This window comes from Rhinopithecus roxellana, chromosome 15 (assembly GCF_007565055.1).
Source record: "Rhinopithecus roxellana isolate Shanxi Qingling chromosome 15, ASM756505v1, whole genome shotgun sequence".
NCBI lineage: Eukaryota > Metazoa > Chordata > Mammalia > Primates > Cercopithecidae > Rhinopithecus > Rhinopithecus roxellana.
Genome location: NC_044563.1, coordinates 7,445,048 through 7,470,128, shown reverse-complemented (window position 1 = coordinate 7,470,128; position 25,081 = coordinate 7,445,048). Strand labels below are relative to the sequence as shown.

At 45.7% G+C, this 25,081-nt stretch overlaps 2 protein-coding genes across 6 annotated transcripts in view; both read right to left on the bottom strand.

Moving 5' to 3' along the window:
* Window positions 1-10,344, bottom strand: part of STX3 (syntaxin 3) — a 49,164-nt gene extending 38,820 nt beyond the window's left edge. For all 5 annotated transcript variants that reach the window (XR_004053519.1, XM_010385003.2, XM_030917430.1 and 2 more), the window contains exon 1: window positions 9,735-10,344. Coding sequence is in view for 4 of the 5 variants with exons in the window: in XM_010385003.2 (XP_010383305.2) it covers window positions 9,735-9,764 (30 nt within the window). In the remaining variant the exon portion in view is untranslated. The remainder of the gene's footprint in view (window positions 1-9,734) is intronic.
* Window positions 10,345-17,338: 6,994 nt separating this feature from the next.
* LOC104679456 (olfactory receptor 10V1) lies at window positions 17,339-19,641 on the bottom strand. The gene is given in 5 exon segments (XM_010385031.1): window positions 17,339-17,553; window positions 17,556-17,687; window positions 17,690-17,746; window positions 17,749-18,089; window positions 19,592-19,641. Coding segments are annotated over 5 exon segments (795 nt in total).
* Window positions 19,642-25,081: the final 5,440 nt, after the last annotated feature.

Here is a 25,081-nt window from a genome sequence, read left to right as displayed (position 1 = left end):
ACACACACACACACGCACGCACACACTGCCCAACATCTGGTTTTTCCAGTCCCTCTTCTTTCAAGAGCCAGAAATTCTGAGTGTAGGTTCTCAACAGGCACCCCATGCTCTCTGTTTCCTATGCAAAGAGTCAAATGACTCTTCTCCAATGCCCAGTTCTCTCACTAAGCTGTGCTTTCTCTTCCAGTGAAACCCTCTCAGAGGGCACACTTCCCCTTTTCACTTAATTCCATCTTCCCCAACACACTCATCAGATGAAATCAAGAGGAAATCGACAGATAATGATATCCTAAGTGAGCCTCACACTTTTACTTGGAAGAAAGCTCTGGCTGAACAACTTGAGGAAAGAATTAGCCCTATCTGAAAGATGAAGACATTGCAGAATAAATCCTATCAGTGAGCCCAAGGCCAGGGAGCCAGCTCTTGACAAGAGCCAAGGTCCCTGAGGACCCCACTCCACTCAGTGTGCCCTAACAATAATAATAATAACAATAGATAATGTGTGTGTTGTTGCAGGCACTTTCGTGGTTTCAAACATATTAATTCTCCCATTAACCCTATGAGAGACAAATATTACTTTCCCCATTTTTAGATGAGAAAACTGCTTAACTAAATAATTCATCCAAAATGATTCAGCTAATAAATGACCTCATTAGGACTCACAGGCAAGTCTGTGGGAGCCCAGGGCTCCTGCTGTTCCCCACTGCATGCACTTGAAGGCGCCCTCCCCACTCAGGCTCAGTGAACACACTCTCGCTCATTTCAGGCGATGCCACAATATCCATAAAACTAGGTTGGATTAACCTACATGCATGAGTGAAAAAGATACCAGTGTACAGAATCCAACTCAGGCAGTCAGATGTATCTCTGTACCTCTACAGAGATATAAAGCTGAAAACCTGGCTCTACCATTTAAGAGCTATATGGTCTTAAACGGGTTACTTAACCTCTCTGTGCCTCAGTTTCTTCATTTGTGACATGACAAGAATAATCTGCTCATAGAATTGTTGCAAGGATTACATCAGTACTACACGTGACATGTTTAGAGCAATGCTAGGCACGTATTAAACGCCCAAGATCGTGCCATCTAAAACAGAAAACTGGGCCTTGTTTTTGCAAAGAGTTTCTGTCAAAGATGCAATTCTAATGCCAATTCTTAGACAGTGACACTAGATGTCTCAGGAGGAGAGAATTTCATGTATTCACTGGCATTTACCTCATGTGCTTTAAATCTGTCATTTTTCTACTATATGCTTTTAAAGAAACAGAACTCCCTCTCAATTCTTCTTCCACTACTTCTCCCAAATTTTGATACTTACCACTCTTGTGATCATTCATTTCTTTTTCTTTTTCTTTTTTTCTTTTTTTGAGACGGAGTTTCACTCTTGTTGCCCAGGCTAGAGTGCAATGGCTCAATCTTGGCTCACCACAACCTCCACCTCCCAGGTTCAAGTGATTCTCCTGCCTCAGCCTCCAGAGTAGCTGGGATTACAGGCATGTGCCACCATGCCCAGCTAATTTTGTATTTTTAGTAGAGACAGGGTTTCCGCCATGTTGGCCAAGATGGTCTCGAACTCCCAACCTCAGGTGATCCGCCTCGGCCTCCCAAAGTGCTGGGATTACAGGCATGAGCCACCGCACTGGCCGATCATTTATTTCTAAATAGTTTGTCATTTCTACTTTGATTTATCTTTAGCCCAAGAGTTATTTAGTAAGGCATTCTTACATTTCCAAAATGGATTCGCCTGGGGAGAACAATTATTGTATTAATTTCTAATTATATGACTGTTAGGAAACGGCCTATATGACTTTTAGTCTGTGAGATTTGGCATTTTCTTTGTGTCTTAATACATGGTATTTCTTAACCTCCTACGTGTGTTTCAAAAGAACTTGCATTCTGTTTGTCGGATACAAAAATCATTGAAATCCAGTCCTCACATGCCATCCTACCTACTTTTGCTTCTCCAGACCTGAGGTGGGTCTAGAGAAGAAGGATAAAAAGTCCCAAGAAAGGAAGAAGAGGGGGAAAAGGCCCTCTAGGTAGACGTTATGTATACTAACAAGGAATCTGTGGCTAGGAAGGTTAATTCATCCAGAATCACATAGTTAATAAGGAACACAGCCAAGATTAGAAACCTGCGTGGTCTAATCCAATGTTCATTCCTTCATTAACTCAGAGAGGCATCTCAGGGTCTCATCACCCATCAGCACAACCACAATGTTCCATGCAAAGTAACAGATTCATTTGTTCATTCATTCAGCCAGCAGTATTTACTGTACACCTAACATCTGCCAAGCAACAGTCCATGAGAGACAACACCACATGACACGTGAGGACAGTGCTTAGCCCAAAGAATTATACACCCAAGAGAAGACGTAGTGCCCAACCTTGCCTGAATCCAAGGTCGAGCCTGGGGAAGATGGAAGCTTATTAGAGAATGTTGGCAGAAGTGACTCCTTGGATAAATTTTGAGGAATGAGTGGATTTACCCCAAGGAAACCTACAAGAAGGCCACTCAGGGTGAGAAGATCAGACCTTCTTCCTGCTTTCTCTCTCATCCCAGGAGCCATTCAAGGAGATTCAAAGAAAGCCTTCTTCTTCCTCCTGGAGATCTCAGGTGTCCTTTAGATACTTCCTCCTCTACCCCACACTTCTTCCCTCTCTGACTTCCTCTCCCTTCCCGTCTCCTGTCCTGGCCTCTGGACACCACCATGTTCTCAAGGACACAAGAGGAAGAAAGGAACTAATACTGTCTTACTCCACCCTCAGCCTTCTCCCCAACCCCTCCTTTCAGCCTCTGTCCCACAAGCCTCCTCCCCCTCATGGTCGTTCTAGAATACTTAAATAACAGTGACAATGCAAAACTTTCACTGAACATTCAACATGAGCTGAGTGAGGATCCTTCTAAGATGTGTACTTTCTATTGCCCATGATAGTTAACCCCTAGGCCAGTCTTCTGGGGATATTCCCCCATCTTACAGCTGAGAAAACTAACACGTAAAGACACCAAGTGACCTGCCCAAGATCCTGTGGACAGTGGGCACCTGAGCTAGGAGGGGCGCCTGGGCAGCTGGCTGCCAGGCCTTTGTCCTCAGCCATCTGGAGTGTTGCCTCTTAACGGCTGCTCCACTACCACCCCAGCTGTAGCAAGTAGCACCGGCCACAGGAAATGTGCTTCCAGAGTACTAGAAAACAGATGCTGGAGCCCTGCCGACAAGGTCTCAAAAAAACAAGGAGAGACTAAGCAATTGTCAGACGGGCCAGAGGAAGCTAAGGAGACGTGACAACCGAACGCAATGTGGTGTCCTGGATCGCATCCTAGAACAGAAAGAGGACATTAGTGGAACAACTAGTGAAATCCAAATGAAGTCTGGAGTTGGGTGAATAGTAATGTACCAATATAAGTCTCTTAGTTTTGCTAAATGTACACTGTAGTATAAAATGTGACCAAGTGAGGGAACCAGGAGAGGACTAGACAGGAACTCTCTGTACTATGTTTGCAACTTTTCTGTAAATCTAAAAGTGGGCTAAAATTTAAAAATTTATTTAAAAAAAAAAAATCCTGATGCCATACTGAGCTGTCCTAACCCAGACAGCTGAACACACCCAGACAGTATTTGCTCCACTAATCTCTTTAGGTGAGGGCTGAATTTCACAGTTTCCAGGTGGAGACTGGGGAGAGTTGCCATGGAAATGGTCCAATGCCAAAAAGCAGGCTGCCCTGAGAGAGGAGATGGGGTGGGGGTAGTTGCAGAGGGGCCTAACATAAAGGTGGCTGGAGGTAAGGCCCCTCAAGGACTACAGAATCTGCGGGCAAATACATTTACAGAATATCCCCATTCATCGGCGGGACAGTTTGGTTTACAGCTTTACAGGCTTTGGGCTGGGAAGGTACAAGAGAGAATGAGACACACGTGATCTGTGCTCTCCCAGAGCACAAGAACTAACAGAGTCAATGGTATCTGCAATTGCAATACCATCTGGCTATTTGTATATAGCACCAAAAATAAAGTTTGTGGGGTCCAAGTAAAGGTGTGGTCAATGCTGTCAGCCTGGGAAGCTGGATGACACTGGAACTGAGACTTTGGAGATAGGTAGGATTTTGCCAGGAGAAGAATGGAGTAGCTAAGTTTTCACCATGGTAGCCACATCTTTGCCTTCATTGTCTTTCTACGTAGGGGCAACCTTCCATCTCATCTTGGGCTAGGTGTTTTAGGAGCCTTGGAACTCCGTCCTTAAGGATGGACCTGTAAGGTCTGGCTTCATTAGCAAACATATGGGTTCCCTCAGTAAATGTTCCACTTCAGGTAAGTAAAAGTTCACCAGCCCACAGGGAATGGAGCAAGAAAAATAAGTCATAATAATGAGTAAAGGATGTTTAAGGGTCAAGCTGTTGTTGATCAACTAAGAGACAAATGTTTAATACATGCCTACCATGCAGAGTGCTAGGCACTGGGGCTGCAGAGGACTATGATAACTGAACTACTGTTGCATCAGGGGCATATAGTGCAGTTAGGGAGACGATCAAATACAGCGTAAGGTGATATGAAGAAGCAAGACACACATGTTCAACTCTTGAGCCCACCACTTCCCAGATGGGGATCTCAGTGAAATCTGAGCCTCAATTCCTTCACTTGTAAAGTGAGAATAATATCCCAATGCCCTTGCTTGTAAAATGAGAAAAATACAAAAACCCACTTTGCCTTGCAGGGTTGAGAGAATTAGAGACAAGGTATGTAAGGTACGTAGCACAAGTCTGTCCAATAGTAGCTGCTCAATAAATGATCATTGTCATTGTAATTGATAGGGTGAGAAGAAGTACTAGAAACACTGACCTTAAAGACAAAAGAACCTAGCAGATAAAGGGTCCAACTTATAAAAAGCAGTGGACAGTGGTTTCAAACCCACTCCACGGTAACAAAAAAAAAACAGAGACAAAACAAAAGAAAAAACACAACCCGCTTCAAAGCAACATGTACCCCATGAGAGCTGCAAAAATGGAGAAGAGTATTCTAGGTTGCAGTTAGAGAACACTACTACCTATAAAGAATGAGTTTTGGAAGATGGGTAGAAATTTTGACAAAAGGCAGGGAGGAAGCTTTGGAGGAGACAGAGGACAGCATGAACAAGTGTCCCTCCCTTAGCTCCCGCAAATTCCCCCTACTTCCCCCACACTCACAGGAATAAAAATAAAATTAATCTCCTTCTCTCATCCACGCATTTTCTGGCCTCTGCCTGATGGGGCTGTAATCCCCACTCAATCCCCATCACTCTCCGCTCTGCTTCCCGTCTGCTCACAGAAAAACAGCTCTTCCAGAGAACGCATCCTGCCAAGTACAGAGAAGAGGGGAGGCAGGAATCCTGACTTCTATGAAATTTTATGACTAGAGAAGGACAGAATCTCAGTGAAGTGCAGATTGGCATGTTCAGGTTCAGTTATGATCCAAAGCACCTGGCACATAAATATTTAACAAATTAAGCTTTACAGGGGAAGTACACAGCTCCATGTTTCTGATGGGGTTATAATGTTATCCTAAGGAACTACGATTCCACAAAGATCCTGGAGCTTCCAGTGGGGAAGGAGGCCAACAACAGCCATTTAGGAAGCAGAAAGACAGAGAGTAAACAGTCAGTCTGGCCTTTAGAGCCCCAGGTGGTTGATTTCATTAGTGTGTCCTATTAGTGCTGGTCTTTGAAGGGCCATTCCATCCACGTCATTTCTAGTCTTCTATAGATCAGTCTCTAAGGGGGCCCAAAGGCTTCAGCCTCTATTCCATACATCACTGGCTTCTCCATGACCATCATCTCCCTTTGATTACTGTTGGTTGTCTTGTCACGTACTAAATGTCTTTGTTTTCCCTATGTGATCATTTACCCTTTGACACTAGGACTTTGTCAATCCTGCCTAAACCTGATGCCCAGCAGGATGCTAGGCACACAGAGGTCACAAAGCTCTGATCATGGTGGTCAGCAGGTACTATACACATGCAACTCTGCGGATGCTCCCTTGAGTTTTTTATGTGCTTGATGGTTTATACGCCAATGGGAGAGTGATTAAGACAATCGAAGATCCTTGCCTTTCTTGTTAAACCTCAATTTACTCACTTGTAGAATGAAACTAATAGAAAAACCCACTCTGCATTGCAGGGTTGAGAGGATTAGATACAAGGTACCTTTACGTATCTGGTACGTAAAGTACCTCACATATCTCCAACCACCTTTACGTATCTGAAAAGGTCAGATTGGGCTGGAAGAAGCAGCTGAGCTCAACCATTACTTCGTCTTGGGAACCCACCCAAAGCCTCATGCCCATCCTCTCATCTTCCAGATTGGCCAACAGGGTCTGCCTGTGGTTGCTTCTATCACAAGGATGATATCCTCATGTCTATTTCTTCTGCTTCTTCCTACTTGACCACGAACTTTCTAAGGGCCAGGAACATGAGTTTATCACCACTACACTCCAGCATCTAGTGCAAGGACTGGCACACAGTAGGTACTCAGTACTCAGCAAATGTTGACTGAATGAAAACAGGGCCATGCAAAAGATCACTAGAGCAGGGACTGTCTGGACTCAGCAGATTCAAAGTTCAGCTGCTGAGAAGTCAGAAAAAACCATGTCCTGGGATAAGCTAGGTAGAGGCACTGCACATTCCTGGCAAGCCTGTCCTCTGTCACTGAAGAAGCAGGCTGTTGAGGGAACCCGCCAGGAAGAGCAGTGCAAGAGATGAGACAAGATGAGACCAGGTGAGTCAGGTCTTGTGACCATGGCCTCAGGAAGGGATGCCCTTCTGTGTGGACACTGCTACCAGCAGGCCAAGACAGAAGAACTCACAATAACAGTGGTGGGTGATTGCCATGGATTATCTCATTTTACCCTCACAATGATCCTATGGGAAAAGGGTGATGATCCACTTTACAGGGGCAACTCTGAGGCCTCAGTCCCTGTAGACTTCAAAGCCTTAGGACAGGCTCACAGACAATTAAGCATTTTATAAAACCACACATTCTTAAGGTTGGTGAAGGCCTTATATCTCCTAGTTCACCTCCCCTCCAAGAGATGCTCAAATGCCTACAACATTCAACCTCCCAACAAGCTTCTTGCCTCCTTCCCATGCTGGAGGGTACACCATCTACTCCATCCTTGGGCAGCTCTGTCGACTAAAAATGCTTTCTTACAGATTCCTCATTTCTACCCATCAATCCCATATGTTCTCCTTGTATCTACCCAGAGCAAAGCCAATCTCAGGCACGAAAGCCCTCCAGCTATCGGGAGGCAGTTACCACCTCCCCTCCCCAGGACTTAGAAAGAACATCACAGAAAGAGATTGCATAGGCTGCTCAATGTGCAATTTGTTTCATGAAGGTTGACAAATGCTTCTAATTGATAACGGAAATCAGAGGGAGAAGATGCATATCTTGTTTCAGTGAGGGTGATCCCTGGGAGTCTGGCTGGCGAGAGGGGATAAGAGGAGGTGAAATGACATCAAAATCCACATCAACCTTAACAGTCTTCACAGAAAAACCTATAATAACACCAGAAGGGACTTCTGAGATCAACTAAATTCCTTGCTGTACAAAGGAGAAACTGAGAAGCAGAGAAGTTAAGCGACCCAAAGAAACACAGTGATCAGAGTCTTGGAAGCTGCCACCTGTGTCCCTTTGTCCCGCGCTGCCATCATCTGCTCCAAAACGCTACAGAAGCCACCCTGTGATTTCAGAACAATCCTCCCATAATAACACCATCATCTCCAGTCTCACTTTCACCACATCCCCAAGAGGGAAGGGCAGGAAACCTATCATTAATTCCACTTTACAGAGGGTAACCATGAGGCACCGAGAAGCAAAGAGACTTGCTCAGGGTTCCCAAGCAAATTAAATGTATTCTTGGAACTGAAAGCTCAGTTAAGACTCTTTGCTCATCGTTGACAATGAGCTACTGAAAGGGGCCACGGAGTATCTTCCTCTGGAAATGGATTTCCTAACAAATAGAAGAGTCTGCTGTTCAGTTTGGTACTTTTTTATGGTTGCTGAATGTGCCGACACAGAGAGATCTTCAAAATTGTACTCTTCTTTTCTTTCTGCCTCCCCAGCCAGCGAGCTTCAAGGGAAGGAGCACCGTGGAGAGTGTCAGGAGCCTGGGTTCCTCTCCTGGTGGTGCCTTGCCTGGTTCTGTGTCCTGGGGCATCCCTCCTACCCCGTGAGTACCAGTTTCCCCATCTATAAAACAGGGGCAATAAACTCTGGCCCATCCGTAACCTGGACGCTGTGAGCCTCAGATGACTAAGCACAAGACTGAGGCAGGGAGGCCACTCCCACAATAGGCACCTGTCCCTTTGCTTCTCTCACTTCCCCAGCTCCCTGCCTCCTCTGCAGCCCTGCTACCCAGGACAGGTGAAACAGACATGAAGGTCTCATCCAAGCAAGGGAGGAAAAGGATAAACTCTTGTAACATCATCCCAACAGTCCCTGACATCTGCATTTTCCATAGAGCACTCACAGTTATTAGCATATTTCACCATGTATTAAGTCCCCCGTGCCATGCACCATAAAAGTGTTCTTATGCATGTTCTGCTGCTTTTCTACCTCACAACTACCCATTTTACAAATGACAAAACTTAGGCTGGGAGTTTAAGGGACTGCCAGTAAGCAGTGGAGCCAGGAGGCAACCCCAGTTCTAATCCAGTCCAGTGCTTCCCAAACTGTAATGTGCCCGTGAATCACCTGGGGAAATGGATGAATAATTAGATTCTGATTCTGCGGGGCTAGACTGAGGCCTAAGCTGCTATACTTGTAACACGCTCCAAAGTAGATGGACTAAATAAACTGCTGAGTATCAAGCGCGAGATTTTAATTCTATTAAGGTAGAACCTGTGCCATTGAATCTTCAAGGCTTAGCACTGGACCTCCTCCATAGAATACACTCGATAATTATGTACTGAATGAGTCAATGAGTATCTGGCTTAAAAACCCATACGTTAACCCTTCTCTGTACCAAGTTGCATTGTATCATCAGATCCTCCCAACAAATTCCTTGGGTATGATCACTCCCATTTGACAGATAAGGAAACAGAGACTCAGAGTAAGTAGCCTAAGGCTTTACAGCTTTTGCGCAGCCAAGGCTGCAGGCAGTCTATCTTCAGATCCTTGGACCTAACCACAGCTGTTCCAAAAGATACGGCGGCGGAGAGGGAACAATGACACGTGGGGATAACAATTACAGACCACCGGTTGGAGAGGAGCTGACGCATCCCAGCACATGACCGGCTCACAGCTCCAGAGGTCACCAGGGAGCTCTGAGCTGCTCCCTGGAGGAAGGGGCAGCCAGGCCTGGAGCCCCTCAGGAGGGAAACAGGAAAGGGAGAAGGAGGCTGGTCCTGGGCACAGTGCCAGGCACCAGTGGGCAGGTGGTGAGGGGACCCCTGACCTCACGGTGAGCCCTCCCAGGCCCCAAGTACCCTCTTCGGGAACCAGCTCTGGACAGACACTGTCCAGCTTGCGGGGTGGGGGGGTTAGAGGCGTTAAGGAAAATCATTGCCTAGCGATGAATCACCCGGCACATGACCCCGCAGGGGAGGGGAGGGGAGGGTGCGGAACCGGCGCGGGAAGCGGTGGGGGATTGGGGAGGGCAAACCTCGGGCTCTGGCCCCCTCCAGCCTCGACTTGGGGAGCAAAGAGAAGCCCCTCTCCCGCGCAGCACCCCTCCTGGCAGCCCCCCGCCTGCAGCGAAACTCACGGCCTTCAGCTGCTCCAACCGGTCCTTCATCCTGGAGCCCAGGCGCCCGGAGGCAGGTAGCGCGTCCCAGATGAGCGCGTCCCAGGTGAGCTGCCGGAAGCGGCGGCCGGACCCGCCGGGGCGAAGGAGCTGGAGGCGCACGAGACGGCGGGCGGTGGCCGCTATCTAGGAGGAGCGTCGGAGGCCACGGGAGGCTCCGCCGCGCCGCCCACTCCGCCCCCACCGGCGCCGCGCGCTCCAAATCCGGCTCCCGGGCCCGCGCCGGCGCAGCGCTAATCCGCCCGGGACCCGCCCCTACCTGGCCGCGCCCAGCGCTCCTTCTTAAAGGGCCCGTGTCCCGCCACCGCCCGGCCGCCCGGAGCGTCTCCAAACACCCCTTCCCTAACCCGAGAGCCCTCCAGACACGCGTGGAGTCCGGGGAGAGGCCCCTGAACCGGCAGATCCTGCCGCAGGGCCGAAGAAGAGCAAGAACGACTGTCCCGCTGCGGTCATTCGCTGTCTGTGCCGGGCTCCTCGCTAGGATCCAGTGCTTAGCCGACTCGTTGCTAGGCGGGGACAAGCTCCCGAAAACAAATAAGACAATGTGATGTGGGCTACATTGGGTGGCAGTCGAGTGTTCTAAAAATATCCTGCCAGGGGGAAGGCATTCCAAGTAGCGGGATCCCGCGCAGCCTCAGGGCTGCTGGCACTGAAAGTGGGGGTATGGGGCAGGTGTCCAGAGGAAAGACCTGGAGATCTGGAGATACAGGACGGTCAGGGTGGTCCGAGAATTTGGATCTTTTGCTTGTTGGAAATCGGGACCGCTCCGAGAAACCTAAGCAGCTCGATGTTGTTAGTGCCAGTGAAGACACTTGGCACTCACAATTTGCATACGTTTGGGAAAGCATCATTTCTCAAGAGGACCCCGTTCCCATGTCTGTAAATCAGAGATGATACCCACTTCGTAGTTTGCTGTGAAGCCTGTGAGCGAGGAGGGGCATTAAAATACAGAGCTTTGCATTGGAGCGCTCCCCCTCCTCGCTGCCTGCGCGGTGTGCAGGTAGTTCCCAGGCGGCTTCTGCTGCCGAAAAGTAGATCGTCCCTTTAGCTCGTCTTCTCCCCGCCTCTCCCTCTTCTCCCTACCCAATTTGTTTTCTTGGGAACAAATGACACATTTATCAGAGTGGAGCTCCACAAACGGGACTGGCGAGCCCAAGATTTAATTCTGAAGAATAGAATCTGCTCTGTGCTTTCAGGTTAAAAGACTGTAAATAGCTTTGTAATTCTAGCAGTACTTTGCCCTCTTATGCCATCTGAATGCGTGCTCCCTGCTGACCTCATCGGCTGCCATAAAGATACGGTGCGTATGGCAGAGGTCGGGCTTTGAGCCGGCCCCGCGGGTCTGGGCCCTAGTCCTTTCTCGCGTCCCACACACTTCCTTCTGCGGGCTGTGATCGCTGGGCAGAGTGGCCCCGCCTTAGTACCGGGAGGGCTTCCGCGCCCCCTGGTGGTCATACTAGGAAAGGCGAGTAGATCAGAAATACTGTCCAACCTCCTTTCCCTAACACTTTTTGGGGAATTTAGAGGGAGTTGTTGTTTTTTAGACAGAGTCTCGTTCTGTTGCCCAAGTTGAGTGCAGTGGCGCGATTACGGCTCTCTGCAGTCTCGATCCCCTGGCCCCAAGCCATCCTCCCATCTCAGCCTCCCAAGTAGCTGGGATTACAGGCGTGCACCACTACACCTGGCTAATTTTTGTGTTTTTTTGTAGAGATGGGGTTTCGCCATGTTGCCCAGGCTGGTCTGGAACTCCTGTACTCAGGCGATCCGCCCGCCTCGGCCTCTCGAAGTGCTGGGATTACAGGCGTGCGCCACTACACCTGGCTAATTTTTGTGTTTTTTTGTAGAGATGGGGTTTCGCCATGTTGCCCAGGCTGGTCTGGAACTCCTGTATTCAAGCGATCCGCCCGCCTCGGCCTCTCGAAGTGCTGGGATTACAGGCGTGCGCCACTGCACCCTGCCCCTTAACACATTTTTGTTAGTGGGGATAGGTAGGTCCCCGCGCTTCAGGAAAATAGAGTCTTCTGAGAGAGGCTGAGATATGAATAACCCTTCACGTTAGGAATCTGAAAAGGACCATTGGGGTCTGCAGTAAGAAATTTTTCTTTCTACAGCAGGAATCAAGGGTGGCCTGTCAGCCTCTGCTCAGAGGTTTCCTGTTACAGGATACTTGTTTTGAAAAGAGTAAAATCATGACTCCCCTACAAATACAAAATGTACACACATCAAAGACTTTAATGAATTAAAGGAGGAGACCAGTAAAGGGCTAGCCCTGTCCAGAGGAAAACACAAACAGTACACACATGTATAGGCAATCAGGAATGCTGAAACGAACATGTTAATAAATGCACAACTGGCCGGGTGCGGTGGCTCACGCCTGTAATCCCAGCACTGTGGGAGGCTGAGGCAGGCCGATGACTTGAAGTTAGGAGTTCGAGACCAGTCTGGCCAACATCGCAAAATCTCATCTCTACTAAAAATACAAAAAATTAGCCGGGTGTGATAGCTCGTGCCTATAAATCCCAGCTACTCGGGAGGCTGATGCAGAAGAATCTCTGGAACCTGGGAAGTGAAGGTTGCAGTGAACTGAGATCGCGCCACTGTGCTCCAGCCTGGACAACAGAGCAAAATTCTGTCTTGAAAAAAAATTTTTAATAAAAATAAATAAATAAATAATGCAGAACTGGCCTCCGAGTTTTGGGAGAGCAATTGCACTTCTACCAGGCAAAATTCATTTGCATCTCTATGGACAAGCATCATTCCTATGAATTTTCTGCAACTTACCAAATTGGAAAATAGCTGCAAGATTTTATAAGGCACAAATCATTTAAAAATCAGGTATTCCAGAAAGGTGCTTTAGATCAGGCCTAGTATGCCATAGGACACCCAATAATTTTTGGAGTTTTTGCCATTTTAACTTTTTTAGTTTTTCCAGACATTCCCAAGGTGGCACCTTCCATAGTGATACAGTTTCAACTGTGTTAAAAGTTGTCAGCTTGAGCAACATAGTGAGACCCCATTTCTACATAACATACACAAATTGAGCCGAGCACAGTGACTCATGCCTGTAGTCCTAGCACTTTGGAAGGCCGAGGCGGGTGGATCACCCGAGGTCAGGAGTTCAAGACCAGCCTGGCCAACATGGCAAAACCCAGAGGAATTTTTGTAAATTTTGTAATTTTTGTAAAAATACAAAAATTAGCCAGGCCTGGTGGCGGGTGCCTGTAATTCTAGCTACTCGGGAGGCTGAGGCAGGAGAATTGCTTCAATCCAGTGGAGGGTAGGGGACCACCACTTCACTCCAGCCTGGGTGAAAGGGCAAGACTCTATCTCAAACAAACAAACAAAAATTGGCTGGGTCCAGTGGCTCACACCTGCACTTTGGGAGGCCAAGAAGGGTGGATCACTTGAGCCCAGGAGTCAAGACCAGCCTGGTCAAAATAGTGAGACCCCCATCTCTACAAAAGAAAAATTTTTTAATTAGCCAGGTAGGCCGGGCACCGCAGCTCACACCTGTAATCCCAGCACTTTCGGAGGCCGAGGCAGGTGGATCATGAGGTCAGGAGATCGAGACCATCCTGGCCAACATGGTGAAACCCTGTCTCTACTAAAAATACAAAAATTAGCTGGGTGTGGTGATGTGTGCTTGTGGTGGTGTGTGCTTGTAATCCCAGCTACTTGGGAGGCTGAGGCAGGAGAATTGCTTGAACCCGGGAGGCAGAGGTTGCAATGAGGTGACATCGCGCCCCTGCACTCCAGCCTGGCGACAGAGCAAGACTCCGTCTCAAAAAAATAATAAATAAATAATAAATAAATAAAATAAAATAATATAATTAGCCAGGTATAGTGGTGCGCACATGTAGTCCCCAGCTACTCCGCAGGCTGAGGTGCAGGATTGCTTGAGCCCAGAATTTTGATGCAGGCAGCGAGCTATGATCACGCCACTGCACTCCAGGCTGGGTGACAGAGGGAGACCTGTCTCAAAAAAAAAAAAATTAAAAGTATATATATTCCTTCAAAAAGAGTAACAGGGTATTCATAATGAAGCACAGGTAAAGGGCAATTGGATAATTGTGGCTTTAAACTCCTGTAATTAAACAATAAGCCATCTAATGTGAGTATTCCCTCGTTTGAATGTTTGAATAGCCATAGTGAATTTTACTGCACTTTCATAACTTTGTTTTGTTCTTATATCTCATGATCACTCAGGGAGGGAGTCAGGGTAGATATTACTATCCCCATTTTATTATAAATTAAATTAAGTGCAGAGAAATAAGATGATTTCCCCAAGCTCATATAGCATGCTGATAGACGCGCTGCAAAAGGCAATGGTTGCCTGCCCAGGCTGTGGAGCCAAACTGCCCAGGTCAATTCTCAGTTCTATCACTAATGGTTGTGTGACCTTCGGCAATTGATTTAATGCCCCTGTGCCTCAATGTCCTTATCCGTAAGCAAAGATAATAATAATGCCGGGCGTGGTGGCTCACACCTGTAATCCCAGCACTTCGGGAGGCCGAGGCAGGTGGATCACTTGAGGCCAGGAGCTCAAGACCACCTGTCCAGGTGAAACCCTGTCTCTACTAAAAATACAAAAATTAGCCAAGCATGGTGGTTCATGCCTGTAATCCCAGCTACTCGGGCAGCCGAGGCATGAGAATTGCTTGAATCTGGGAAGAGGAGGTTGCAGTGAGCCAAGATTGCACCACTACACTATAGCCTGGGTGACAGAGCGATACTCTCTCTCAAAAAACTAATAATAATAAATAATAACTATAATAGTACCCATCTCATGGATTTTTGTGAAGATAAGTGAGTTATATATATGAGAATTGTTAATTCCCTAATTCAATCACTTTAAAAAGTCTGCTAACCAATTCTAACTGCACTGCTTTCTCAGAGAGCATGGGGAACTGAGAAATGCCTGGAATATTTTTTATTCACAGATAAAATAATAACCATTGGTATTCAGAGTCAGCATTTTCCAACATAAGTTCAGCATTCTCCAACTTTAATGCAGCATTTATCAACATAAGTTCAACAACACAACCCATTTCAAGACATCCTCCAAGGAAAAAAGAGTTCGGAAAACATGGCAAACTACATCCCTCAGCTTAGAGAATCATGACTGCACATTTGCATCTTACAGGCTCTAAGTAAACCTATGGTAAAATACTAACTTTACTTTGATCAGCACAGTATTCATCACACTTATTTGGCCATATAACGTTTATTTCATGGAAACCTCTGTTATCTAAGGAGCTAGAGTCCTACAGATAATACTGGCCCAGTAGAATATTGCCATAGAAGATAGGAAGGATAGCAAATATCTACGAATAAACCAAAAAAGATTCTTCTGGTTATTTTCTTTTAAAGAGGGCAAAATTCCAATTCTATAGAATATGGATTATGTTTTTTTGTCTTTTGGGCTTGTGACACTCTTTCGGAAAAACAAAACTTATAGCACACTTTTCATACTTTTCCAGATAAGGAAACAGAGACCAAGGGAGATGATTTCCTGTTCTTGCATCTTCCAGTTTCCTCCTTCAGAAATGCCCTTCCTGCTCCTCTTTGCACAGCTCGAGAGCTGGAAACCCGTCAGGGTGCAGCTCAAATACCACCTTCCCCCATCAGACTCACCTTGATTCCCTTCACTGTCCTTTCTCTGAAATTTCATAGTCTTATATCACGTGGAGCTTGGTGTGACTGTGGTGTGAGTTCTTGAATCTTACTAAACCTTTAACTTCCTTCAAGGCAGGTGCTGCTTCTTACTTTTCTGCTTCCTGATCCAATCACAAGTGGAAACATAGTACATATGTACTACATATTAACATAGAGTTAAATAAAGAGTTGTTTACTGTCTTTTGAGTTTTGTTGAATAAATAAATCACTAAATAGTCAATGGGTAAAAGAATAAATGAGCTTCCCAAACTCTACAAAAAACATGATAAGCCACTGGATACACTGATAACCATTTGCTGGCAACAACTGACAGTCACAAAAATGACCATCATTCTACTCAGACTGCTCAGTCATGGTAATGAGTCCTTTCCACTCCCACTATCCAGTCAGTGTTTATCTTCACTTAATTAGCTTTGCTCTACTTTAATCCAGATTTGAACCATCACACGCCATCTCATACCCAAAGAGGCTCAAACAATCAAGCAGTTTTTACATATTATGCATACGTAGCCTGGTATAGACAGAAAAGGAGAGCATGAGATATGTGTAAGAGAGACAAAGAGGAGGAAAGAGAAATGAGAAGGAGAAGGAGGAGAAGTGGAGAGGAGGAGGAAGAGGAGGGGGAGAAAGGAAGAGAGAAAGGGGAGGGGAATAAAAAGTCATAGGGAGAACATTTCAGAGACAGACTGATACAGAGTCAGAGATTTATATGGAGACCAATAAGCTCTGGCATAAAGGTAAGAAAAGAGGTCAGGTGCAGTGGCTCACACCTGTAATCCCAGCACTTTGGGAGGTCAAGGTGGGCAGATCAACTGAGGTCAGGAGTTCGAGATCAGCCTGGCCAACATGGTGAAACCCCATCTCTACTAAAAATACAAAAATTAGCCAGGTGTGGTGGTATGGCACCTGTAGTCCCAGCTACTTGGGAGGCTGAGGTGGGAGAATGCTTGAACCTGGGGGACGGAGGTTGCAGTGAGCCAAGATTGCACCACTGCACTCCAGCCTGGGCAACACAGTAAGACTCTTATCTCAAAAAAAAAAAAAAGAGAGAAGCTACCCAAACCCCCAAACTCCAGTATTTTCCCCATCACCTTTCCCTGGAATAGAAATTAGGATGAAAGATTATTAATTTAAAAAAAAAAAGGCACAAACTCAGTGGTCTCAGTTTCATTTGAATCCTATTCCTGGCTTAGCCCCTGCCCACATGTGCACTGTTTGGACCTGCTGAGAACCTGAGAACAACATCTGGAGATAAATCCAAGGTAGGGCAGATTTTATATGATGGTAAAGATGGCAATAACCACATTTTCTGCCACATCTCCCTTTTTATTTATTTATTCTTTTTAGATGGAGTCTCGCTCTTGTTGTCCAGGCTGGAGTGCAGTGGCGCAATCTTGGCTCACTGCAACCTCTGCCTCCCCTGGGTTCAAGTGATTCTCCTGCCTTATCCTCCCAAGTAGCTGAGATTACAGGCACCCGCCACCACGCCAGGCTAATTTTTGTATTTTTAGTAGAAATGGGGTTTCACCAGGTTGGCCAGGCTGGTTTTGAACTCCTGACCTCAGGTGATCCACCCACCTCGGCCTCCTAAAGTGCTGGGATTACAGGCGTGAGCCACTGCGCCCCACCCATATCTCCCTTTAACAGTCACAAGGTATTTTCACTGAATATATATCTATTTATCCTCAGAAGTAACCCCAGAATTTAGATCCCACAGCTATTTTAATCTCTATTTTGGAGGTGAAGAACCTGAGGCTGGGAAATGGAAAATGATTTTTTAAAAATATAACTAAGAAGTAACAGTATAAAACACAATCAACTGTTGTCCCTTATCTGTCTGGCAGTATGCCATGTGTCTCTGCCCAGCGGTATTGAAGAGTGGCATGTGTTTAGAGCAGCAGGACCCTCGTCATTGCTCTCTTCAAAGCATCCTTAAGTTCTCTGTTCCTCATGCTGTAGATCAAGGGCTTAAGCACAGGGGTAATGAAGGTGTAAACCATAGATACTACCTGGCCCCTCTCAGGATAGTAGCTAGAGCTGGGACACAAGAAGATGAGGCCTGTGCATCCATCCTGGAGGAGAACCACAGTCAGGCAGGAGGAAAGGTGGAGAAGGCCTTGTGCCTCCCCTCTGCAGAGTGGATCTTCAGCATGGCAGCCATGATGAAGACATAGCAGAGAGTGATGAGCAGGAAGGGGACGGTGAGAACAGTCATGCTGACCACACACAGAGTGGCTTATGGACCCAGGTGTCTGCACAGGCCAGTCTCATGACAGGGAGGACATCACAGTAGAATTTTCTTTGCTGCTGCATAAAGGGAGTTGGAAGATAAGCATGGTCAGCTGCATGGCTAAGAAGAACCCCAGCAGCAGAGACCCCAGGGCCAGCCGGACACACAATCTCCAGCTCATGATGAGGCCGTAAGGGAGAGGATGACAGATGGCCACAAACCAGTCAAAGGCCATGACAGCCAGTAGGATACAGTCAGCACTTCCCAGAAAGATGAAGAAGAACATCTGGGCTCCACAGCCGGGCAGGGAGATGAAGTTTCTCCCCATGGACAGGACGTTGGCCAGAGTCAAAGGGGCAATGGTGAAAAAGTAGATCTCCAGAGCTGCAAAGTTTGCCAGGAAGAAGTACCTGGAGGCTGGGCATGGTAGCTCATGCCTGTAATCCCAGCATTTTGGGAGGCAGAGGCGGGTGGATCACCTGAGGTCAGGAGTTCAAGATCAGCCCGGTCAACATGGTGAAACCCCATCTCTACTAAAAATACAAAAATTAGCCGGGTGTGGTGGGATGCCCCTGTAATCCCAGCTTCTAGGAAGGCTGAGGCAGGAGAATTGCTTGAACCCAGCAGATGGAGTTGCAGTGAGTCGAGATCAAGCCACTGCACTCCAGCCTGGGTGACAAAGTGAGACCCTGCCTTTAAAAAAACAAAACAAAACAAACAAACAAAAAAACACTGCATTATTTTAATGGCTGAATAATATTCCATTGTATGTATATGCTACCTTTTGTTTACCCATTCTTCTGCTCACGGACACTGAACTATTTCCACTTTTTGGCTACTTTGAATAATGCTGCTAGGAACGAACATGGGTGCACAAATACCTCTTTGAGTCAGCACTGAAATTTCAAAAACACTATACCATTCCCAGACCACAAAGCCCTCTACTTGGATCTCTTGCCTGGTTGTCAAGAGTACAGCCTCTAGTCTAGGTTCTAATTCCTGATCTGATTGACCAAGGGTATGACCTTGGACACCTTGTTGAAGCTTTCTGCTGCAACTTCTTTATCTATAAATATAACGGTAGAACACAGCTCAGAAAAAATTGTTGTGAGAATAAGTGTATCTGGCTCCCAGTAAGTTCTTCATAAATGTTAGCAATAATCATTAATACTATGAAGTGAACTTCCTAGGAAATGTCTCAGGATGTGCTAGGGAGGCTGAATATTGCCTCCCTGGTTCCCTTTTCCCACCTCATGGGAAACAGGGGATGTAGGGAGAAACTCCACAGCTAGACCACCTGGGTCCCATATTTTGGGGTTTTTACCAAAGCGTTTTTGTCTGTGGATAATTGGTAGCTGACCTTTCTGTGGGGGGAGTGAGGCCTGAGACCCCCTAGTTCACCATTTATTGATGTCACTCATAATGTCTATTTTGAAGACTTACTTGTTGTTAGTATCATTGGCATATAATGCCACTTCATTAGCTCCAGGAGGTTAAGCTACTGTGAATGTTTCAATTCATTTGTAACTCCACACCAGGAAGTCCCTCACAGGGTTAGGAAATCCCAAAGTCCATAGGGTTCACTGGTCCATTCCCCAGGGTTTAGACCACATAGCAGCCTAATCAGCCCGATCTTCCCTTTACCCTTCCTTGTCTTCTGCCCAGAGAGGCTGATGATCACATCCTTACCTGGAGCTGAGTAGAGCCTGAGGTAGAATCCTCTTCTTACTATCTTGGAAACTGTGGAGTCAAATCTTGGATAAACCACCTTTCACCAAGGGAAGCACATATTTAGATTCTGTTAGTCCTTTCCTGTTGCTGCTTCAAAAGAGAAGGCGGTGGGGCTTTCATTGTAGGTTCACTCTCAATTCTGTCTCCTTCTCATACCATTTCTGGAGAATTCCCTGCCTACTTTGGTTCAGTAAAGCCCCAAGAGGATAACTTAGCTTTCAACTTGACCATCCCCAGTAGGGTTAATGTTTGAACACAAATAGGAATTGTTTAAAGACAAGATAGTCTAAACTGGTTTAATTGCTACTAGACATATATACATATTTGAGACAGAGTCTTGCTCTGTTGCCCAGGCTGGAGTGCAGTGGTGCAATCTCAGCTCACTGCAATTTCCACCTACCGGGTTCAAGCAATTCTCCTGTCTCAGCCTCCCAAGTAGCTGGGACTACAGGTGCACACCATCATGCCCAGCTAACTTTTGTATTTTTAATAGAGATGGGGTTTCACCATATTGGTCAGGCTGGTCTCAAACTCCTCACCTCAGGTGATCCACCCACCTCAGCCTCCCAAAGTGCTGGGATTAAAGGCGTGAGCCACTGTGCCCAGGCTAGACTTACCTAGCTATATTTTAATCATTGCTTAAGTTTTTATTCTCCACATTTAATATAGTTTGGCAAGATAGCCAGTTTTAACTCATCAAAGCAGAGGCCAATTTTGTGCACCTAGACAAATCTCAGAATCGTTAAATTTCAGCCAAGTGTCTCCTGTTAAATGAAGCTTAATTCTGATACGCACACTTTCCCCCACCCTCCTCCAAGAAGGAAAAATTATTCCATGCTTCATGCTCTGCACTGGCTTTGTGCCTGCCCCAATTACAGCAGTTATCACTCTGTGATATTATGGGACTTGTTGCTCCACCTCTACCAGGATAGGTCCTCAATGAGAGTAACTAATTCAACTAAGTCTTGCATTGCATTTTCTCGTGTGGTGCTAAGCATATAGCACACATTTAGCATTCACTGATTGCAGAACATTATATCACTGGACATTCCTTCATTCATTCATCTAATGTTGTTCAAGACCATACATACTTTCTTTTTTTTTTTTTTTTTTTTTTTTTGAGACGGAGTCTCGCTCTGTCGCCCAGGCTGGAGTGCAGTGGCCGGATCTCAGCTCACTGCAAGCTCCGCCTCCCGGGTTCACGCCATTCTCCTGCCTCAGCCTCCCGAGTAGCTGGGACTACAGGCGCCCACCACCTCGCCCGGCTAGATTTTTGTATTTTTTGGTAGAGACGGGGTTTCACCGTGTTAGCCAGGATGGTCTCGATCTCCTGACCTCATGATCCGCCCGTCTCGGCCTCCCAAAGTGCTGGGATTACAGGCTTGAGCCACCGCGCCCGGCCAAGACCATACATACTTTCTATAAATGAAGTGTTTTATGCAAACTGCTGATATTGATACCTGGTCAAGATTGTATAAAACATACAAAATAGGTCAGGGGTGGTGGCTCATACATGCAGTGTCAGCAGTCTCGGAGGCTGGGGCAGAAAGATCATTTCAGCCCAGGAGTTTGAGACCAGCCTGGGCAACATAGCAAGACCTTATCTCTACAAAAAAAAAAAAATTCTTTTAAATTAGCCCGATCTGGTGGTGCACACCTGTAGTCCCAGCTACATGGAAGACTGAGACGAGAGGATCCTCTGAGCCCAGGAGTTTGATGCTGCAGTGAGCTATGATGACATCACTGCACTCCAGCATGGGTGACAGAGTGAGACCCTATCTCTTAATAAATAAATAAATAAATAAAATTTCCAAACTTGCATTATTCATGAACAACCTTCATGATTTATGTTTTATCTCAGTTATTGATATTATTAACAACATTTTTCTTAAATTCAACTCACTTTTTGTTACATAACATTGTGTATTGTACTGTTTATATACATTTTATCCCTCACTTTTAAATAAATACAAAAGATGTTTAAATCCTTATTCATGTAGAACCTAAAACTTTCACTTCTAATACCAATAGCTCTGAAAACTCTGGAATCATTGTTGAAGAGAAGGACCTGTAAGTCCTTACACCTGTAAGGGTGTGTGTGTGTGTGTGTGTGTGTGTGTGTGTGTGAGAGAGAGAGAGAGAGAGAGAGAGAGAGAGAGAGAGAGAGAGAGAGAGAGAGAGAGAGAGAGAGAGGAAGAAGTTTGGCAGGAGTTTTTCAAAGCAGTCTTGAAAAAAAAATACAAAACCTTTCCTTTTCTTCTAGAATCAGACTCCAGGGAGTTTGGAAGAGAAAGTGATGGGATCCCAGGTGACTATGAGGCTATTACTATGATCAATGCATCATTTTCTCCCACATTCCCCATTGATTTGCTGAGAGCCTCTAGCTGACCCCATCACTTCAACCTGAGTCTCCCAAATGCAACCACGAACCCTAGTGGACACAGTTGGCAAGTATGGGCTGTGTCTCTATGGCTTGAAGGGGGGCCCAGCCAAGCTTGCTATTGATAAATGAGGCCTCAGCAAACACCTACATCTCCCCTCTCTAAGAAGAGTAAATATTTACACTCCAGTAAATGTTCTATGCCCCCAAAGATCTTTTTATTTATTTTTATTTCTATTTATTTATCCATGTATCTACTTATTTTAGAGATGGGGTCTCACTATGTTGCCCAGGCTGGTCTTGAATTCCTGGGCTCAAGCAATCTTCTTGCCTCTGAGTCCTGGACTGCTTCAAATTACAGGTATGAGCCACTGCTAAAAACTAAGAGTGAGGAGTGAATTTCACTTCAAAAAATTATTAAATCATTGGATTTTTACTGTTTTTTTCTTGAAATTTTTTGGTTTCTAGGTCAAACTTACCTGAGTAACAATCAAACCTTAAAATATATCTAAAGGAATTGTGTTCAGTGATGGAAAGATGGACACAAGTCTAACAATTTGCATTTTCAGTTTGCTCACGGGCCAGGTGCCCAACACTTTGGGAGGAGAGATGGGAGGATTGCTTGCATCCAGGAGACCAGCCTGGGTCACATAGTGAGACCCCATCTCTTAAAAAAAAAAAAAAAATTAGTCAAGTCTGGTGACATGCACCTGTAGTCCCAGCTACTCGGGGGGCTGAAATGGAAGGATCATTTGAGCTCAGGAGTTAAAGACTGTAGTGAGCTGTGATCATGCCACTGCACTCCAGTCTGAGTGACAGGGCAAGATCCTCAAAAAACCAACCAACCAAACAAACAAACAAAAAACAATTTACTTATGAGTTGACTTCTACAGCCTGGATTCTATTACAGTAGACTTATTTCATTCAGAGCTAAAGGACAATTCCACCTATTCCCATTTCCTTAAGTCTTTGCTGTTGGTTATTTACATAACCATTTCTCTGAAAGTATTCCCAGAAGATTGTCTTCATTGGGCTAAATTCATAGGTGGTTAAAGAAAGAGTTCTCATGATCAAATGTTTTAGGAAGCTTTAACCCTACAAAGATTGTTTCATTCTGGGACGTCCCAAATGAAGTGCATGTGAGTTTTCAAGAGGAAAACAGTGTTAGTATGCACTCTTCTTCCTCTTAGCCATGGAACTCTTTTTTACCAGTCACTTGAGGAAAGTAGGCACCTGAAAGTAAGCCAGCATTTTAAGAAATGCTGATTTATTCTGTTCTAGAAGAGAAGATGATACAAACTCTTACGGTAACTCCTTTTCAGCAGCATTTGAGAATTCTGATATCTCGTGGCTACTGGAACTTGACACACTTGCCTTCTTAGCTAATAGTCACCTAAATAATGTAAATGCATTTCAGAAAAAAAAGAGAAATGGATTTTGTTTGTAGGAAGCAACAGAATCAAGACCCAAGTCATCTGAGATCAGACTTAGCAATTTACATAGGACTATTAGGTCCACAGTCTCACTTGATGGTACTTTTTTTTTTCTTTTTTCTTTTTTTGGACAGGGTCTGGCTCTGTCGCCCAGGCTGAAGTGCAGTGGAGCGATCTCAGCTCACTGCAAGCTCTGCCTCCCAGGTTCAAGCTATTCTCCTGCCTCAGCCTCCTGAGTAGCTGGGACTACAGGCACCCTGCCACCAGGCCTGGCTAATTTTTTGTATTTTTAGTGGAGGCGGGGTTTCACCGTGTTAGCCAGGATGGTCTCCATCTCCTGACCTCATGATCTGCCCGCCTCTGCCTCTGCCTCCCAAAGTGCTGGGATTACAGGCGTGAGCCACCGCGCCCGGCCTTGATGGTACTTTCAATAGGCCTCACAAGCAGGCTGATTTTAGAGATGAAAAAAGACATTGTGTCTTCACAGCCAGAAAACGGATGCACAGCAACAAAAGGAGAGTTAATAGAATTTACAACAATTCCTGACACTTACATGTCTTTTTTCCCTTAACTTCTGTATGATTCTGTATGACTCATTCAATTTTCTTTTCCAGGTAGAAATAGCTTCTTGATCAATAATATCCAGAAAGAGTCAATATGTTCTGAGCAGCAAGAACTTTGCAATTTCTTCTTTTTTAAAAAAAGCATGCTTGAGTTCCTTCTTCCTCATGCTGCAGATCAAGGGGTTTAGCACAGGAGTGATGCATGTGTAAATCGTAGACACTACCTTGGCCCCTCTCACAAGAGAAGATGGAGCTGGGGGCACAAATAGGTGAGGCTTGTTCATTGTGCTGGAGGAGAATTAAACCAGGTGGGAGGAGCAGGTGGGGAAAACCTTGTACCTTCCCTCTGCAGAGCGGATATCAGGATGGCAGCCACAGTGAAGACGCAGGAGAGTGTGATGAGGAGTTAGGAACAATTAGGACATCGACACTGACCATGTGATTTGTGTTATAATCTAACATTTACAAAGTTTCATTTATATTTTATTTCAATCCTATAAAGATACTACTTTACTTAGTATCTTGGGCAATAGTTAACATTCAGCTTTGCAGATGGCAAAACCACAATGCACAGAGGTGAAATGATTTTTCCAAGTTTGCACAGTTCATCAGTGTCTGATCTGGGATTTTAACCAAGACTTTTGACTTTATATTTAATCTTCCTCCACTAATATGGGTAATCTGCAAAAAGAGACTGTGAGTGTCAGAGGGGGCCCTCCTAAAACCGAGTTATGGCCGGCCAGACATTTTTAGTTTAAAAAAAGAAAGTTGGCTGGGCACGGTGGCTCATGCCTGTAATCCCAGCACTTTGGGAGGCCAAGGTGGGAGGACTGCTTGAGACTAGGAGTTCAAGACCAACCTGGCCAACAAAGTGAGACCCCCCCATCTCTAAAAGAAAAAAAAAGGAAAGTTTTTTTTTGTTGTTTGTTTGTTTAATTACTACCTCTATAAACTAGTTAGCCATTCAGACTATTTCCTTCACATAGTTAATGCCACTAGGATTCATTCCAGTGGCTCAGACCAATGAGTAAATAAAGTTAAATTAGAAAATGGGGACTGGGTGCGGTGGCTTACACCTGTAATCCAACACTTTGGAAGGCCGAGGGGGGCAGATCGCCTGAGGTCAGGAGTAGGAGATCAGCCTGGCCAACATGGTGAAACCTCATCTCTACTAAAAATACAAAAATTAGTCAGGCATGATGGCGGGCACCTGTGGTCCCAGCTACTCAGGAGGCTGAGGCAGGAGAATTGCTTGAACCTGGGAGATGGAAGTTGCAGTGAGCTGAGATCATGCC